The 15,410-nt window shown below is 38.6% G+C and overlaps 2 protein-coding genes across 4 annotated transcripts in view; one reads left to right on the top strand and one right to left on the bottom strand.

The window, feature by feature from the left end:
- The window catches only part of LOC146695380 (SH3 and PX domain-containing protein 2A-like), a 61,807-nt gene that overhangs the window by 1,683 nt on the left and 44,714 nt on the right, over positions 1-15,410 (top strand). For all 3 annotated transcript variants that reach the window (XM_085477491.1, XM_085477490.1, XM_085477492.1), the window contains exon 2: positions 8,953-9,033. In XM_085477491.1, coding sequence (XP_085333617.1) covers positions 8,953-9,033 — 81 coding nt within the window. The remainder of the gene's footprint in view (positions 1-8,952; positions 9,034-15,410) is intronic.
- LOC146695381 (N-acetyllactosaminide beta-1,3-N-acetylglucosaminyltransferase 3-like) lies at positions 7-4,193 on the bottom strand. Its single transcript, XM_085477493.1, has 2 exons — positions 4,101-4,193; positions 7-1,822 (listed from the first exon to the last, which is right to left on the bottom strand). Exons 1-2 carry the CDS (start codon positions 4,106-4,108, stop codon positions 706-708), a joined length of 1,125 nt encoding a protein of 374 aa, XP_085333619.1. The 5' UTR covers positions 4,109-4,193; the 3' UTR covers positions 7-705.

The following is a 15,410-nucleotide window of genomic DNA, read 5'->3' as shown; positions in this document are numbered from 1 at the left end:
TTTTGGTTGACAAGTAGTCTCCTTTTTATTTCGTGTTTGTTATTCATTAACAAACATTTTGCCCCATTGAAACAAACAAACCCCTACTTTAAACAAAACTTCTACAAACAAATAACTAAAAAGTATTTCAATTCTACACTGCATTAACGTTACAAACAGATAAAAATCACAAGTTGCCTTCAATAAATGCATTTTTTTCACTCTGACCTCAAATGTCATTACTGGTTAAATAATAGTGCATCCCTAGTCACAGTTAAAGCAGGAAAAGTAATTAATTAATACTTCAGATGAATACTTCAAATACTAGTGCCCCCGAGCACCAACCCACTTTCTTGAATTTGGCCTACTCGCAGTGAACATAACTGTGTTTGTGGATTACCTGCAACATATGAAAACATGACAAACACTTTCGACCCTTAGACTATATTCAAAAGCTGGAGATTACCTCCCAATCTGAAGACTTACCTCAACTCAATTCACATTTATTTACAACGCACATGTTAAAGAAAAAACAAAAAAACAAATCAGAAATAAAATCAGTACTGAATCTTTTATGTACTGTTTGTGATTATGTCACTCATGTAACAGTGGCTGTCTGGCTGACTGTCTATATGGGCAAACGTGATATATCAGTTTAAAACTTTTACATAATTCAATGATTGCTGTGACTTAAAGTCATAAAATGCAATATCACTAACCGTAAGTTTAAGTTTGGATCGTCCTAGTCGAATTTGTGACACCACATTTCAGATTAGGGTCATTTATTTGATGCCACATAAGGTACATATTATTAGGAAAGAATTGGTGTACCAAGAGGTAATCTTTAAAATAGCAAGGATCATATTGATCAATTTTTTTGGAGGGAATGTACCATCCGAATGTCTTTATACCGATATGAGGTGCTGGTGCCAGTTTTGCTTTTTCCAGGCACATTCCCATGTAAACGTCATCAATAGGAAAAAGTGGAATGGCATTGGAATAGCTATGTATCATTAAAGCTGTAAAGCTGGACAAAAGAAAGCCCCCACCACCACAATAGTTGGGGTAAACATTTTTTTCATATACTTGAGATGGAACAAAATACTTGCTCCTGTCCCATCTTACAGGAAATCCATTCTTTATCAGAAAACCAGTAAACAGATGCTGGCTTCCATTATTTTCACGGCGACCATGGAGGTAGTCCACAATATTGTCCGTATTGGCAAAAACGTCATCATCACCATTTAGCAAAAAATTAACTTGTTGACAGTTCCTTTTCATCCATTTGAGGAATAGAACCTGCTTTAAAGTGAGATTAAAAAATGTATCTTGAAAGTCCCATTGGAGGATGTCATTGTGTTCCTGGTGCTCTGTTTTGAGGAGTTTGTTCAATCGCTCTTTCTCAAAGTCATTACCCATTGTTCCAAGGATGAAAATCCTTCGAATCCGCAAACCTTTGTATGACCTCTCTTGAGCCCAGGTTTTTCGCAGCACTTCACGTCGTTCATAATGCATGGGGGAGCTTTTAATTACAAGCAGAAGGAAGATGTCTTCAGGTTCTTCGATGCCTCCGCATTTGTCAGGAAGGTCCAGAATCATGGGAAAATAGCGACAGTGACGATAGTAAAGAAAGTCTTTAAGTATATCAGGGAAACCATCGAAGCCTGAGATTCTGGCAGCAGCCATGTTTTGTTCACATTTTGGGAATGAGTATTTATAGGAATTGTTATACATTTTTACAAGTTTTGGTGAGCGGAACATTTCAGTGTCGCTATAATATTGAAGAAAAAAAACAATAGAGAGAAGTGATCCTAAGAGCATAACAATTTCGATGTGGCCGGCCCTGGAAACAGTGAAAAAATAAATAAATAGTCACTCAACAGAAATTTCAATCAGGCATGTATCAATAAATAACGCCTTAAGACATTCAGGTACTACAAACATATCATATCGTACATACATAGCATAGTTTCTATAGGCCGTGTCTAATGCATGACTAACTAAAAATGAAGTGTGGTCTCTCTGACTTGGCTCCCTGTTGAACCAGAAATGAATTGAAAATCCAACTCCTCACATACAAGCTCTTGAATAATCAGGGCCCATCTTAATTTAATGACCTTATAGTACCGTATCACCCCATTAGGGCTTTTTGCTCTCAGGCTGGTTCTGTGGAACCAGTTTCTAGTTTGGATTTGGAAGACAGACACCCTCTCTGCTTTTAAGTTTAGGCTTAAAACTTTCCTTTTTGATGAAGCATATAGGTAGGATTGGATCAGGTGATCCTGAATCCTCCCTTAGTTACGCTGCACTAGGTCTAGGCTGCTGGGAGATGAACATCCCATGAAGCATTAAATGTTTCTTCTTCAGTCACCTTTTTCACTCACTATGTGTTTTTACACCTCTCTGCATTTAATTATGTGTTATTATTAATCTCTACTGGTAGGGAGTCATATTCATTTTGAGGTTTTCTGTTTTCTGTGTAACATTGTAAGGTCTTTACCTTACAATGTAAAGCACCTTGAGGGAACTTTTGTTGTGATTTGACGCTTTGAAGGTAGGCCTCTGAAAAGCACATCACTGATGTTACCAGTGATGACATACTATCAAACTACCAGGCAACCTTGCTTTTATACAGGAGTATAGCCAGAATTAACCAGCTACTGCCCAGCTGACTCGAGTCCACTATTACAAAGAGATGTATTGCAGAGGAGTTGCACTCACTGGCACAGACTGACTTGGATTGATTGCAGCTTGTTGATAATATTTCTGCCTTTAAATTACACAGCTGTTATTTGCAAAAATGACAAAAATTCGTCCTAGAGGGCTTGGAGTCAATCAGAGTGACTCAATCTTTGATTTCCCCAACTACCTGCAGTCCTCTTTGATAAGGAGGTTAATAAAAAATAATAGCTTAATATAACTGATATAGGAACAGTACATTTTGTTGTGTTACATTTTAGGATTGATCTCTTATTGAAACTTCTTTGGAGGAATTCAGATTTTGGAGTCATGGTTTATATCGGATTAAACATTTTTTATTTTATTTGACATTTTTCAAAAAGCTCCGGATATTCTGTAATTATATAATAAAACATTTAAAACTGTGTCTAACTAAATGTAACCATTCTTAGGTTACACCATAAATGACAGAAGTATATTAAAAAGTAAAAGTGCTTAAAAGTCCTAAAAGCTGACCAAATCAGTTAATAAAAACAATGTGCTAATTCTGCTGCTGACTTCAGTGTAGACAAAGGAAACAAGCATAATAAAACTAGCTACAGAAAATTCACAATCAAAAACATGATTCTTTGCCCTCAACAAAACTTTCATCAACTGAAATGTATCAAATCAAAGGTGTTTTTACTAAAATAATATATCATTAAAATTAGTTCGGAATAAACTGAATATATACCAATCAAGTACATTTAATTTGATCATATTCTAATAAATTTACTTTTGACATTATACTTATGTAACAAAATTGCATGCAAAATGTCCATATAATCAAATTACTTAAAGTCAGCATTTTGAACATAACCTGAACTCTTCACCTTGAACAGGTGTGACAAAGACTGAAATGGATATTGTCACTAGAAACAATCTTCCATTTCACTGAAACGCTAGAAGAAGCAGATCATCCTGTTTTCTTCACTGTTATTTCCTAAACATCTGCGAAACAGTAAGTTTTCTAGCGAACTATTAACTGTGATAAAATGCAAATTCAATGAATAATAAATCATAATGCTACAGAACCCCCCCCCCCCCAATACACACACACACACACACACACACACACACACACACACACACACACACACACACACACACACACACACACACACACAGAGCGTTAGTATTATATCATTCTAGCTTTAATGCTAGAATTGTTTGACTTATAACTTATCTTTATTTCCTCTTATAGTTAACTTGTAAAGGAATAGAGTCTCTCAGTGATAGTGTATTTGAAAGCTAAGAATCTTTTTCAGGACTTCTTAGAATGACAGAAAAGTTCTCATTCAAACATCATCTCAGCTTATCTTGTCTAAACCAATACAAGTTGTAACAAAATTAACCTCCTAAAGCAAAGCAAAATCAGAAGAGTCAGAAAAGTCAATGATTACCTGATCATTTTGTCTGACCGAAGTGAGGGCCAAGTCTCCTCTGATAGCTGAGTTAGCTGTGTGAAATACGAGTCACTGTGGCACACAAACTTGTTTAACTTCTCAGGTTGTGTTGCTCGTCATCGCTGAGACTTAACGCTCTAGCGACTAAGCTATGCAAAACCCCAGTCAGGCTTAGAAACTGGCTGTGGTCTCTTGTCAACAAGTGGTGACAAGGGAAAAATGTGCCAGGAACATTACTGCAGTTCCTGGTAGTTTGGGATTAGTAGTTAGTAGTTAAAGCGTGTATTACTTCTATGCTGTACTATTGTAATTCGTTACAGGCTGTTTTAAAAGCTTCCTAAAAAGCCTTCAGCTGATCCAGAGTGCTGAGGTGTGAGTACTGAAAGGGACTAGAACAAGAGACCATATTTCTCCCATATTAGCTTCTCTTTATTGGCTCCCCATTAAATGCAGAATCAAATGTAAAATCCTTCTCCTGACAACATTATTTAAAAGTAGACTGGGAGGGAGAGCTTTTAGGTTCCAGGCTTTTCTTATGTGGAACCAGCTTCCCAGTTTAGATTCAGGAGACAGATACTCTCTCTACTATTAAGACCAGGCTTAAACCTTTCCTTTTTAAGATAAGATAAGATAAGATAGAACTTTATTAATCCCTCGGGTGGGTTCCTCTGGGAAATTCGATTTTTGATAACACTGGAACTGGTATTATGGGTGGATCAGTTAAAAAAATCCCTTAAAACCCTTGTTTAAAATCCCCTTTAACAGGAAGAAATCTTTGGCAGAACCGAAGCATAGTTTAAAATTACATCACTTGAATACATGAATATTCTTGATTCACTAGTAGTAGAAATAGTCTATGAGTTTCACTTTCTCAGAAAAAAGGTTACGTAAATTACAAGGTCACAATCTTAAGCCCACATTACATCTTATTGTTAACATGGATGGTTTGAGACCGTCTGTGACAGCTGAGTTGTCATTCGTGTTATACTAGTCTGCTTGGAGCCTGGCCTCTCGTGATAGGTATAATATGTTGACCGTCCATGTTGAACATGCTCGCATGCTTATATTCTTGATAGCATAACATGATAAGAGAGAAAATCTGAGAATAGAAGTATAATCAGGCAAGAAATGTCTCAACTGTCCAAAATATCTCTTCATATGATAAAGTCATTAAGACATGGCTTAGAGCCATACCTTTCTGAGTACACCTGATCTCATCCGATCTCAGGAGAAAAGAAAGTTTGGGCCTAGTTAGGATTTCGATGGGAGACTCCCTGAGAATACCAGGTGCTGTTGGTTTGGACTTGAGTAGTAGCGTGGGTCACCTACCAATTGGAAAGGATCCCTGGCTCCTCCAAGTATGCATGTTCAAGTATCCCTGGGAAACATACTAAACCCGAAGTAGCTCCTGATACTTTCACTCAGTGTCTGCGTGTGAAAGTCTGTGGTATGAATATGTTACGCAAATCAGCTAGGCGTACATAAAAGTGTTGTGTGAAATTATTATTATTATTATTATGAGTTATTATGATTATTTGAATGAATTCATTTTAACAGGAAGAAACCTTTGCCCAAAATTGGCCCCTCCCCGAGCCTGCCATGTCTCTTTTTAACAGTTGCCAAGTGCTTACTCATCTTTCCATCCATCCATTCGCTTCCACTTATCCTTTTCAGGGTCGCGGGGGGTGCTGGAGCCTATCCCAGCTGTCATAGGGCGAGAGGCGGGGTACACCCTGGACAGGTCTTACTCATCTTTATGTTTGCATTTTAGGATGACAATGTAATTACAGTCTTATCATCAGCAAGTGCAGCATGTTTGTTTTGTCACTGAAAGGTGATCTTTACAGGACATCTTTGTTTATATATATTTTAAATACCAAGTTCACACAAATAACACCGAACCCCAAATACTACTCCGTGAATGTCCACTGTGTGAATGTCTGTTTGAATATTAGTTAAAGTACTTCACGGGTGTGTGAATGTATGTGTGTGTGATTGTGTGACTCTTGCCAAAATTGAGTAGAAAGCCACTATATAAGTACCAGTCCACTGACCATATTTGGCAAAAATTAATATGGGTGTAATTAAAAGTGTATAATGCTTAATAATGTTAAGAACAATGTTTTTTGGAAATGGATAATTTGCAGATTTTCCTTGTATTACTGCAGGGTCTTTACCTCACATCACCTTTGGTATGATTTTGTGCTATATAAATACAATTGCATTGAATAACCAGAAATTTTAGGTATTGACAGTATGGCTGTGAAAAGCGATGAATCCTAGACCTTGATTTTTCATTCACAAACTCAAAATGTGCATTTTTTCCTGTGCTTTTATTTATAGTTAAATACTTGACATTAAAACTAACTGCATACAAGTGCTCCTTTAAAAAATATTAGTATGCCTACATGCTAATGTAATTCTGTCAGGATGTGTCAGGATGTTAAACTCCTTCTGTGCCTGTTAGGATTCTTTATTATAGCCTCTAAGAGCTGCTTTTAAGCTGTGGACTTTCTGGCCTTAATGTTATCTCACTCAAACTGTTGAGCCATAACAGTTGAACCATGTCTCAGTGGGACAGCAAAAAAAATCAATTAGCCCATCAGGTCCAATTGGATTAATTAACCTGAGAGTTGGGATCAATTGAATCATCCATCTCCTGCTGAGGGAGGGTCCCCAAGGCAGCTAAAGACAGGGCACAGACCTTTTCTCTTGGGATTAAAGCCGGAGGTGAGGTTTGACTGGGAAGTCCCCCAGAGGGAATCTCATTATATATGAGCTAAGCAACTGGAATGCTTATCCGGTATTGAGAGAGGAAAGAAGCAGCCCTTTGTCTTTTGTCTCAACTGTCCAAGTGTGACTTCCTTCCAGGCAGTTGTAGCAGTGGTGCCAAAGAGTACATAGCAACTAAGCCTTGTTTACATATACTTCCAAAGGGTGCTTATGGTAGAGGAGATGTCAAATCCTCTGTTTACTATATTAACACTCCTGGTAACTAGATACTTACACATTTACAGTAAGTGCATGCTTATCAGCTGTGACTACCAATCGAGGTATTTAATCTCTCACAGCTTCGTGAATGTGTGTGAACAACAGAATTACACAATTGCTCTGAGCTCAGCTAAACACGGAAAGAAGAATGCAAATATCCAATGCATGTGGTCTGGTTTAAGCAGTGTTTTTTCTAGTTAACTCAACCTCCATGTTGAAAAAGAAGAAACATGAAATGTCTTTAGTTTTAGTCTTTGGTCAAATTAGTTAACCAAGCCTGAGGAGGCTTTGATGCATCTGTTTAGTAAGGCTTGGGAGGTCTGCATGACTGTGAGTCAACAGCCTTTACAAAATGTGATTGTGTTGTAATTTGGTATTACAAATTACTTTGTCAGCTCCTGACAAAGAACACCCTATTATAATGATTAAAAAGGCTAAAACACTGAAACTGATTAAAACAAAGCTAAGCTGAAATGAACAAACCCACTCTGGAAACAATTGAAAACTGATGGAAAATTACAAAACTAGCTAGAGTCAAGTCTGTGTGCCATTTGATTGTGCCAAAGTGTGAATACCTCAGTAAATAGCATGGTGCATTCAGTTAGTGAGTGTCATGTGTGGTTTCTTGTGTAAGCTCTCTTTCCTAAACTACACAGGTGCTATACATTTCTCCTGAAATCATGTGTGTAAGCAATTATACATGAAACAGAAGAAAAATATTATTATTGTTATTATTATTATTATTTTTTAAAAATCAGAATAACATAACATAACAATAAACATAAATATAAATATAAATACAACTGAAACATGACATTTAAAGTGTCACACATTATATCACTACTGTGTAGAGATCACCGTAAATTACCAAAAGTGACATCAAATATTAGCTTGGCAGCTGTGGCTACCCATCTGTTAATTGCAAGGTTAGTGGTTTAATTCCGTCCCAGCTTCTCCAGATGGCAAATTAATATTCTGATAATATTCTGCAACCCCTCCGCTTCTGAAGTGAACCGTGCTTTTGCCTAATATGAGAGAGTTTGGGCTGTCTGTGTCTAATTAGCGAGCTGCTGGAAAACTCTTTTGTAATAAGCAGAAGACTTCATTTCAAACTAGTAACTGATGTCCTTGCAGCTTGCCACCATATGTGTAAATGATGCTTTTATAAACACTCTGCGCCATGGGTTTAGATGAAAATGTATTAGGTGTAGCCATCTGTTTCCGAACCTCAGGGTGAGCGCAGTTGTTTTTGGGGCTCTTTATTGTTGAGGTAAATAAAAAATTTATTTTGGGAGTATTTTGTAAGTGACCGATTTGTGCCAAGGAAAGGATACTCCTGTTTGCGCTTTAGCATGAGTCAGCACTTCCTTTCCTTGTTATCTTTTGTGGTGGTAGAACTGGCAGAACTTGACACAACGGAAGCAACTTTTCCCCTTCAAACGGTGGACTCATGAGACACTGGTAATGTAAAACTCAAAAATGAAAACTAATGAGAGTCTCATATTCATGTACAGCAAAGAAAATAACAGGCTTACAGCGTTTATTAAACCGCCGCATTCAATATTTGTACTTGTGAAATATTTGAATCAGCTGCATTCAATCGGCTGCACTTAAATACACAAGAGTAATTCAATATGCATGTTTTTAATGAGACACAATGCTTCAAATCTATTGGCCCTCTCATTGACCCCCTGATGGCTTTCCAATGTGTGACTGACAAAGAGAAACATAATGAATTTATTTGACCTTTGATGATCCTTTGAAGTAAAGTCAGAAAGGGGTAAAGCGGTGCCATGATGTCTCTGACAAAGTGATATTGTTCCTAATGGGCTTCTTTTGTTTGTTCTTTTCTCTGCAGGTGTACCTTATCAATGTTACTTACTCAGACTCCACTTCCCATGTCATCTACAGAAGGTACAGCAAATTCTTTGACCTACAGGTACGTTACACTGCAACGACTACAAAATAATTTTACAGATTTAATTCATAGTTGCACAGGCAGTTGCCCAAAAGCTCAATGTTTTGTATTAAGAATGGTTCTAATATGTCTTATGTGTTGTTGTATTGCAACATTAAACTCCGCAAGGCCAGTTTGACCTTTCAGTCAATGTCTTTCTGTTCAGCTCCTGTTTAGTGAAGGTCTTATTTAAGGCGACTGCATGGAAATAGGAAAATAGGGGAAATCCAGTCACCAGATGCAGGAAAAAACATGACCTCAGAATGCAGAATGCAGTATGGGGCAAACTTCTGAGGCTCTTCTACAGGATCCTGTAGCAGTAAAATACAAACCCAATTCCAAAAATGTTGGGAGGCTGTGTAAAATGTAAATTAAAAAAAAAAAAATCCAGTGATTTACAAATCTTATAAACTGGTATTTTTCTCAAAGTCTGTAAATGTTTGGGGACTGAGAACCGGTGTGTCTTTCCAATTATGCAAGGTCCCATTTTCTTAGGCATTAATGCACCCCCAAAACATTCTTTTAATGAAATTGTAAAATGTCTTAGTTTAAAATGTTTATATGTTTTCTATGCCCTGTTGTAAATAAAATAAGGGTTTATGAGTTTTGTGAAATCATTGCACTCTGTTTTCATTTAGATTCTACACAGCATCAACGTTTTGTTTTGGAAATGGGTGTTGTATCTGCCTTTTTGTATACTATAGTTTGTTTCTTAGAAAGAAAGTTAGAGTTAAACCCTAAATGAGTGCATTAAGTCCTTTTCTTGTAAAAGGCCGTCTGTGGACCTTCTCCAATGGCCCTCTCAAAGTGCAGTAAAGCACATTGGCTCTGGTGGGCTGGCTGTAGGAAACCCTTTGTTCTCTTGTCTCTTGCTAATAGCCAGGAAAAGTCTGCCCTGGTCTGTTTGACTGAAACAGACCTCCTCGCCTGTCTTTGTAAACATTAGTCTTGTGCATGGATCTCTGCTGCCAGGGTATGTTTGTCTGGTTGTGGTAATCATGAAGAACAACAGTCTGCAGCTGTCAATACAGAATGGTTAGGTTTAGGGCATTTGTCTGTATATATGTTGCATATAGTATGGATTGCTTAATACATTTTTAGAATTGAAGTCAGTAAGAATACTAAAGGACTATGCAGCTTAAGTAATGCAGTAAGGCCAGTCCCAAAATGCATTCGATTCAAAAGGGAGGCTCTTGTAGGTTGGGGGTTGTGGTAAAGAGCAATTTTGTCACCCTGACTTTAAAGATATAAGATAATAAGATAAGACAGCTATTGGATGCCTCAGAAGCAATAATTTGCAACAATAAAGGTTTCGTTGTCATCTGAATTTTCAAATACTCAATTCTCAAATGAGCTTGTTTGTGTGTCTGCCAACTGACACCTACAGTCTTTTCCAAACTCTTCACAGTTGCTCTCTTTTCGTAGCACAATTGCGTGTTTTGTGTTCGCAAGAAGCTGAAAAGAGGGGGGCCAAATGTGACCATGATCTCATCAGATAACCATGAATTCAAGTTGAAAAGCTAAATAAGGTCACAGAACAAGAAACGCCTTTTTAATCAATTTTTCATACCGTGTCTAAAATCGTTTTAGTAATTTAAAGCTGGCTATATACAAATCATTGTCATCAACAAGCTGTTTGGCTGATTGTCTTTTTAAAGATGAAGTATTTTCTTTTACTGCCAATTTGACATCCAAAAATGCACTCACTGCTGAAGTTTCAAACCTCTCCAGCACACTTAAGATAGTTCATAACTGCTCCTTTGGGAAGCAGTTATCATAAATTACCAGGATCCCGTCACCTTTTTTATCTGATTCCTCCCCCCTTTGTCTTTTCTGCTGACATAAAGTGAAGTGCACTCTTTGTAATGCATGTGCAGAGTTAAGCACATTGATTTCTTGGTTTAGAGACATTTGTTTCTACGCTAGAAGATTGCTGAGCCTGAATTTCATCAAGCACTGTTTCTGTTGTCAAAGGGAAATGTTATTGACCTGCACATGTTTGACGTGAGCAGATTTGGTCAGTGTGTCAAGCGAGTGTGGTCTCCCCCTCCACACACACCCTTAAACCACAGCGTATAGGTCGCATGGGTCACAGCATTCCACAGGGGGGATTGTGGCGTGTGCAAGCTGGCCTGGTTTCCTTTTGGACAGAAACCTCTCCAAAATCCCTTAGTTGTCATTATTTTGGGATTGAGTGACTAGGCCAGCAGTGAGCTCTACCCTGTCTACATTATAATTTCTCTGTCCTACATTCCTGACATGAATCAGGACTTTAAAAGCTTTGAAGGGTTATTTTTCTCCAACATTGGTATCACACATTCAGAACGGCCTTTATTTAAAGGTTATTTAAAATGATGCAGCAACAATTTAGCATTGTAATAGTGTAGCATAATGACAAGAGTTAGATCTTTTTTACCTTGGTTTTAACACCCCCCCCCCCCCCCCCCTCTCTCTCTCTCTCTCTCTCTTTAAGCTACATAACCAAGATTTCTCCTTGAAATTAGACCTGGAAGTGTAGCAGCTGTTAATGTAGTCCTATCCTGTTTGTTGTAATACTAAAAGCAGGAAGTGACAAGAACTGAGAAACACCTGGTAGGAAAAGACAAGGAGACACCTAAGACACAAATAAACTAAATGTGATCAAACTACATTACCCAGATTAACTACGTTAATGAGAACCAAAAGTAAGATGTGGAATTGGCAAAGGCACCATAATATGGTATAAAGCATTATTAAGGATGCACCATTTGGTATTTTAGAGCTATATTAGCAAGCCTGATTAATGACATGCATTTATAAACTGGATTTATAAGTCACACAGATATAGACCTTCTAATTAATAGCAAATTGCAAATAAGATACAGTGGGGCAAAAAAGTATTTAGTCAGCCACCGATTGTGCAAGTTCCCCGCCTAAAATGATGACAGAGGTCAGTAACTTGCACCAGAGGTACACTTCAACTGTGAGAGACAGAATGTGAAAAAAAAAATCCATGAACCCACATGGTAGGATTTGTAAAGAATTTATTCGTAAATCAGGGTGGAAAATAAGTATTTGGTCAATAACAAAAATACAACTCAATACTTTGTAACATAACCTTTGTTGGCAATAACAGAGGTCAAACGTTTACTATAGGTCTTTACCAGGTTTGCACACACAGTAGCTGGTATTTTGGCCCATTCCTCCATGCAGATCTTCTCGAGAGCAGTGATGTTTTGGGGCTGTCGCCGAGCAACACGGACTTTCAACTCCCGCCACAGATTTTCTATGGGGTTGAGGTCTGGAGACTGGCTAGGCCACTCCAGGACTTTCAAATGCTTCTTACGGAGCCACTCCTTTGTTGCCCGGGCGGTGTGTTTTGGATCATTGTCATGTTGGAAGACCCAGCCTCGTTTCATCTTCAAAGTTCTCACTGATGGAAGGAGGTTTTGGCTCAAAATCTCACGATACATGGCCCCATTCATTCTGTCCTTAACACGGATCAGTCGACCTGTCCCCTTGGCAGAAAAACAGCCCCATAGCATGATGTTTCCACCCCCATGCTTCACAGTAGGTATGGTGTTCTTGGGATGCAACTCAGTATTCTTCTTCCTCCAAACATGACGAGTTGAGTTAATACCAAAAGGTTCTACTTTGGTTTCATCTGACCACATGACATTCTCCCAATCCTCTGCTGTATCATCCATGTGCTCTCTGGCAAACTTCAGACGGGCCTGGACATGCACTGGCTTCAGCAGCGGAACACGTCTGGCACTGCGGGATTTGATTCCCTGCCGTTGTAGTGTGTTACTGATGGTGACCTTTGTTACTTTGGTCCCAGCTCTCTGCAGGTCATTCACCAGGTCCCCCCGTGTGGTTCTGGGATCTTTGCTCACCGTTCTCATGATCATTTTGACCCCACGGGATGAGATCTTGCGTGGAGCCCCAGATCGAGGGAGATTATCAGTGGTCTTGTATGTCTTCCATTTTCTGATGATTGCTCCCACAGTTGATTTTTTCACACCAAGCTGCTTGCCTATTGTAGATTCACTCTTCCCAGTCTGGTGCAGGTCTACAATACTTTTCCTGGTGTCCTTCGAAAGCTCTTTGGTCTTGGCCATGGCAGAGTTTGGTGTCTGACTGTTTGAGGCTGTGGACAGGTGTCTTTTATACAGATGATGAGTTCAAACAGGTGCCATTCATACAGGTAACGAGTGGGGGACAGAAAAGCTTCTTACAGAAGACGTTACAGGTCTGTGAGAGCCAGAGATTTTCCTTGTTTGAGGTGACCAAATACTTATTTTCCACCCTAATTTACGAATAAATTCTTTACAAATCCTACCATGTGAATTCATGGATTTTTTTTTCACATTCTGTCTCTCACAGTTGAAGTGTACCTCTGGTGCAAATTACTGACCTCTGTCATCATTTTAAGTGGGGGAACTTGCACAATCGGTGGCTGACTAAATACTTTTTTGCCCCACTGTACATCTGAGACTCTATAGGCATCAAGTGCATTTTAAATGTTAAAGTTTACAACAGTGCAGTTAAAACAGGAATGCATATGAACAAGTTTGGCTTGTTCCAAAGAACTGTCAGGAGAAAGACTCTTTTGCTTTAAAGAATGTGAGCGCTTTGGTTTTGTCTTGGAAATGTGCATCCGAACAAACAGTAAGTCTTGTTGAACACTGTCCTGTGGACAGATGAGATCGTGATAACAAAACAAAGCATATCAGCACCTTAAATGACTGTCAAGCATGGTGAGGGAAGGGTGATTATTTGGGCTTGTTTTGAAGCCACAATGTGAGACGATCTGTCCAATAGCCAAAGCTTTATTGAAACTGGGTCCCACAATAGCACAATGATGCCAAGCAGCAAGAGAATGGTTGGAAAAGAAAAGAATCAAGGTGTTGCAGTGGTTCAGAAAAAGTCCAGACCTCAACCTTAAAATGTTGTGGCAGGACCTTAAGAGAACTATGCATGAACTGAAGCAACGTTGTAAAGAAGTGTGGGCCATTCCTCCAGAATCTTGTGAGAGACTGTCACATAGAAAATGATTTCTTTAAGTCATTGCTGCTTAATCATGGGGTGTTTCATAGGAATTTCTAGATTTCTTTGAAATATTTAATATGACTGTAGTAAATTGTTATTATTACTCTATCCAAAAGGGTGTTGCACCACGATCTCGCTGCAGTAGACAACTGCAAAGAAGATGTCAAAACACACCCCAGCAATGAAATCTGATTGTTTTCCCACTCAGACATTCCTATCTCAGAACAGTTTCTTTGTCTTCTGTTACAGCTCAGTGTCTGTGTCGGTTTCTTCTTCCTTTCTCCTGTGAGCTCAGTTATTTTTAAATGGCTCAAGAGATTATCATTACAGTTTACAGAAGCTATTTCTGTTTTTTTCCAGTCACCATAATTCACATCATTGTGACAAAATAAAGATATGTTTGATGATTGACTTTTTATTGCAGTTCCTTCCTCTGGTATTTATTCACAACACTGATTACCAAACAGTGTGGAAAGAGACAGGACATGTCATTACATCATAGCACCTGTTGCCTGATAGACATTCCCCAGTGTTAACGCTACAACTTAAATACACTGCAGTTTCCTGGGCAGAGCGTGGGATAGAAATATAGATTAATTACACCATCTCTGCTCCCCAAAGCCTCTGAATTAAAGGTAAACAAAATATGAGGAGTGTTTTCAATCAGATTTTTGTTCCAAACTGTCCCATGGAGCTGTGAGTGTAGCCACGTAGATCTCCAGTAGTGATGTCATCCTCACTCCCAAATGAAAAGCTGAGGCAGTTTCTTACAAGTGTTGAGTGAACACTCCTGTATTAGAGGGAGTACACAGCTACATCCAGCTGTAAGCCTGATAACATGATGAGCGTGTAGCTTTGTGTATCAAATAAACAATATGGTTGTTATAACTACTGGGATTTGGAGGAATTACAGCCTAGCCTGTAAAGTTATGTTATTGCCATAGCATCCTAAACTACACAGTCTGGTTTACATACATATTTGATGTCGTGCCTTCTCGGCATTAGACTGTAATCACCGTAAGATTAGGAATTTTACCATGGCTATGTGCAGGTGTGGTTAACCAGGACGATTCTTTATACTCTGCACTTTGCTTTGCCCTTAAAACACAATAATGATGACTGTCCATTTCAAAGGAAAACATTTCTTGTTAGCAGTCTGTAGTTTGGGGGAGAGGGGGGAACATGCTATACCCTGGGAGAAATTTTTAGATTCAGCAAAGCCAGCAGATTAAAGTGGAAACGAAAGAACCACAACATCAAACCAAACCACCTCTTGCTGCACAAGTCCTACAAACAACTCCCACAGACCCAGACAGACTGGATCCAAC

Source organism: Copadichromis virginalis, linkage group LG13, assembly GCF_057382275.1.
Source record: "Copadichromis virginalis isolate Kocher_CV1m ecotype Utaka linkage group LG13, C_Virginalis_male_GT1.1, whole genome shotgun sequence".
Classification (NCBI taxonomy): domain Eukaryota; kingdom Metazoa; phylum Chordata; class Actinopteri; order Cichliformes; family Cichlidae; genus Copadichromis; species Copadichromis virginalis.
Note: the sequence above shows the minus strand (reverse complement) of the source record. Positions and strands in the feature narration are given on the sequence as shown.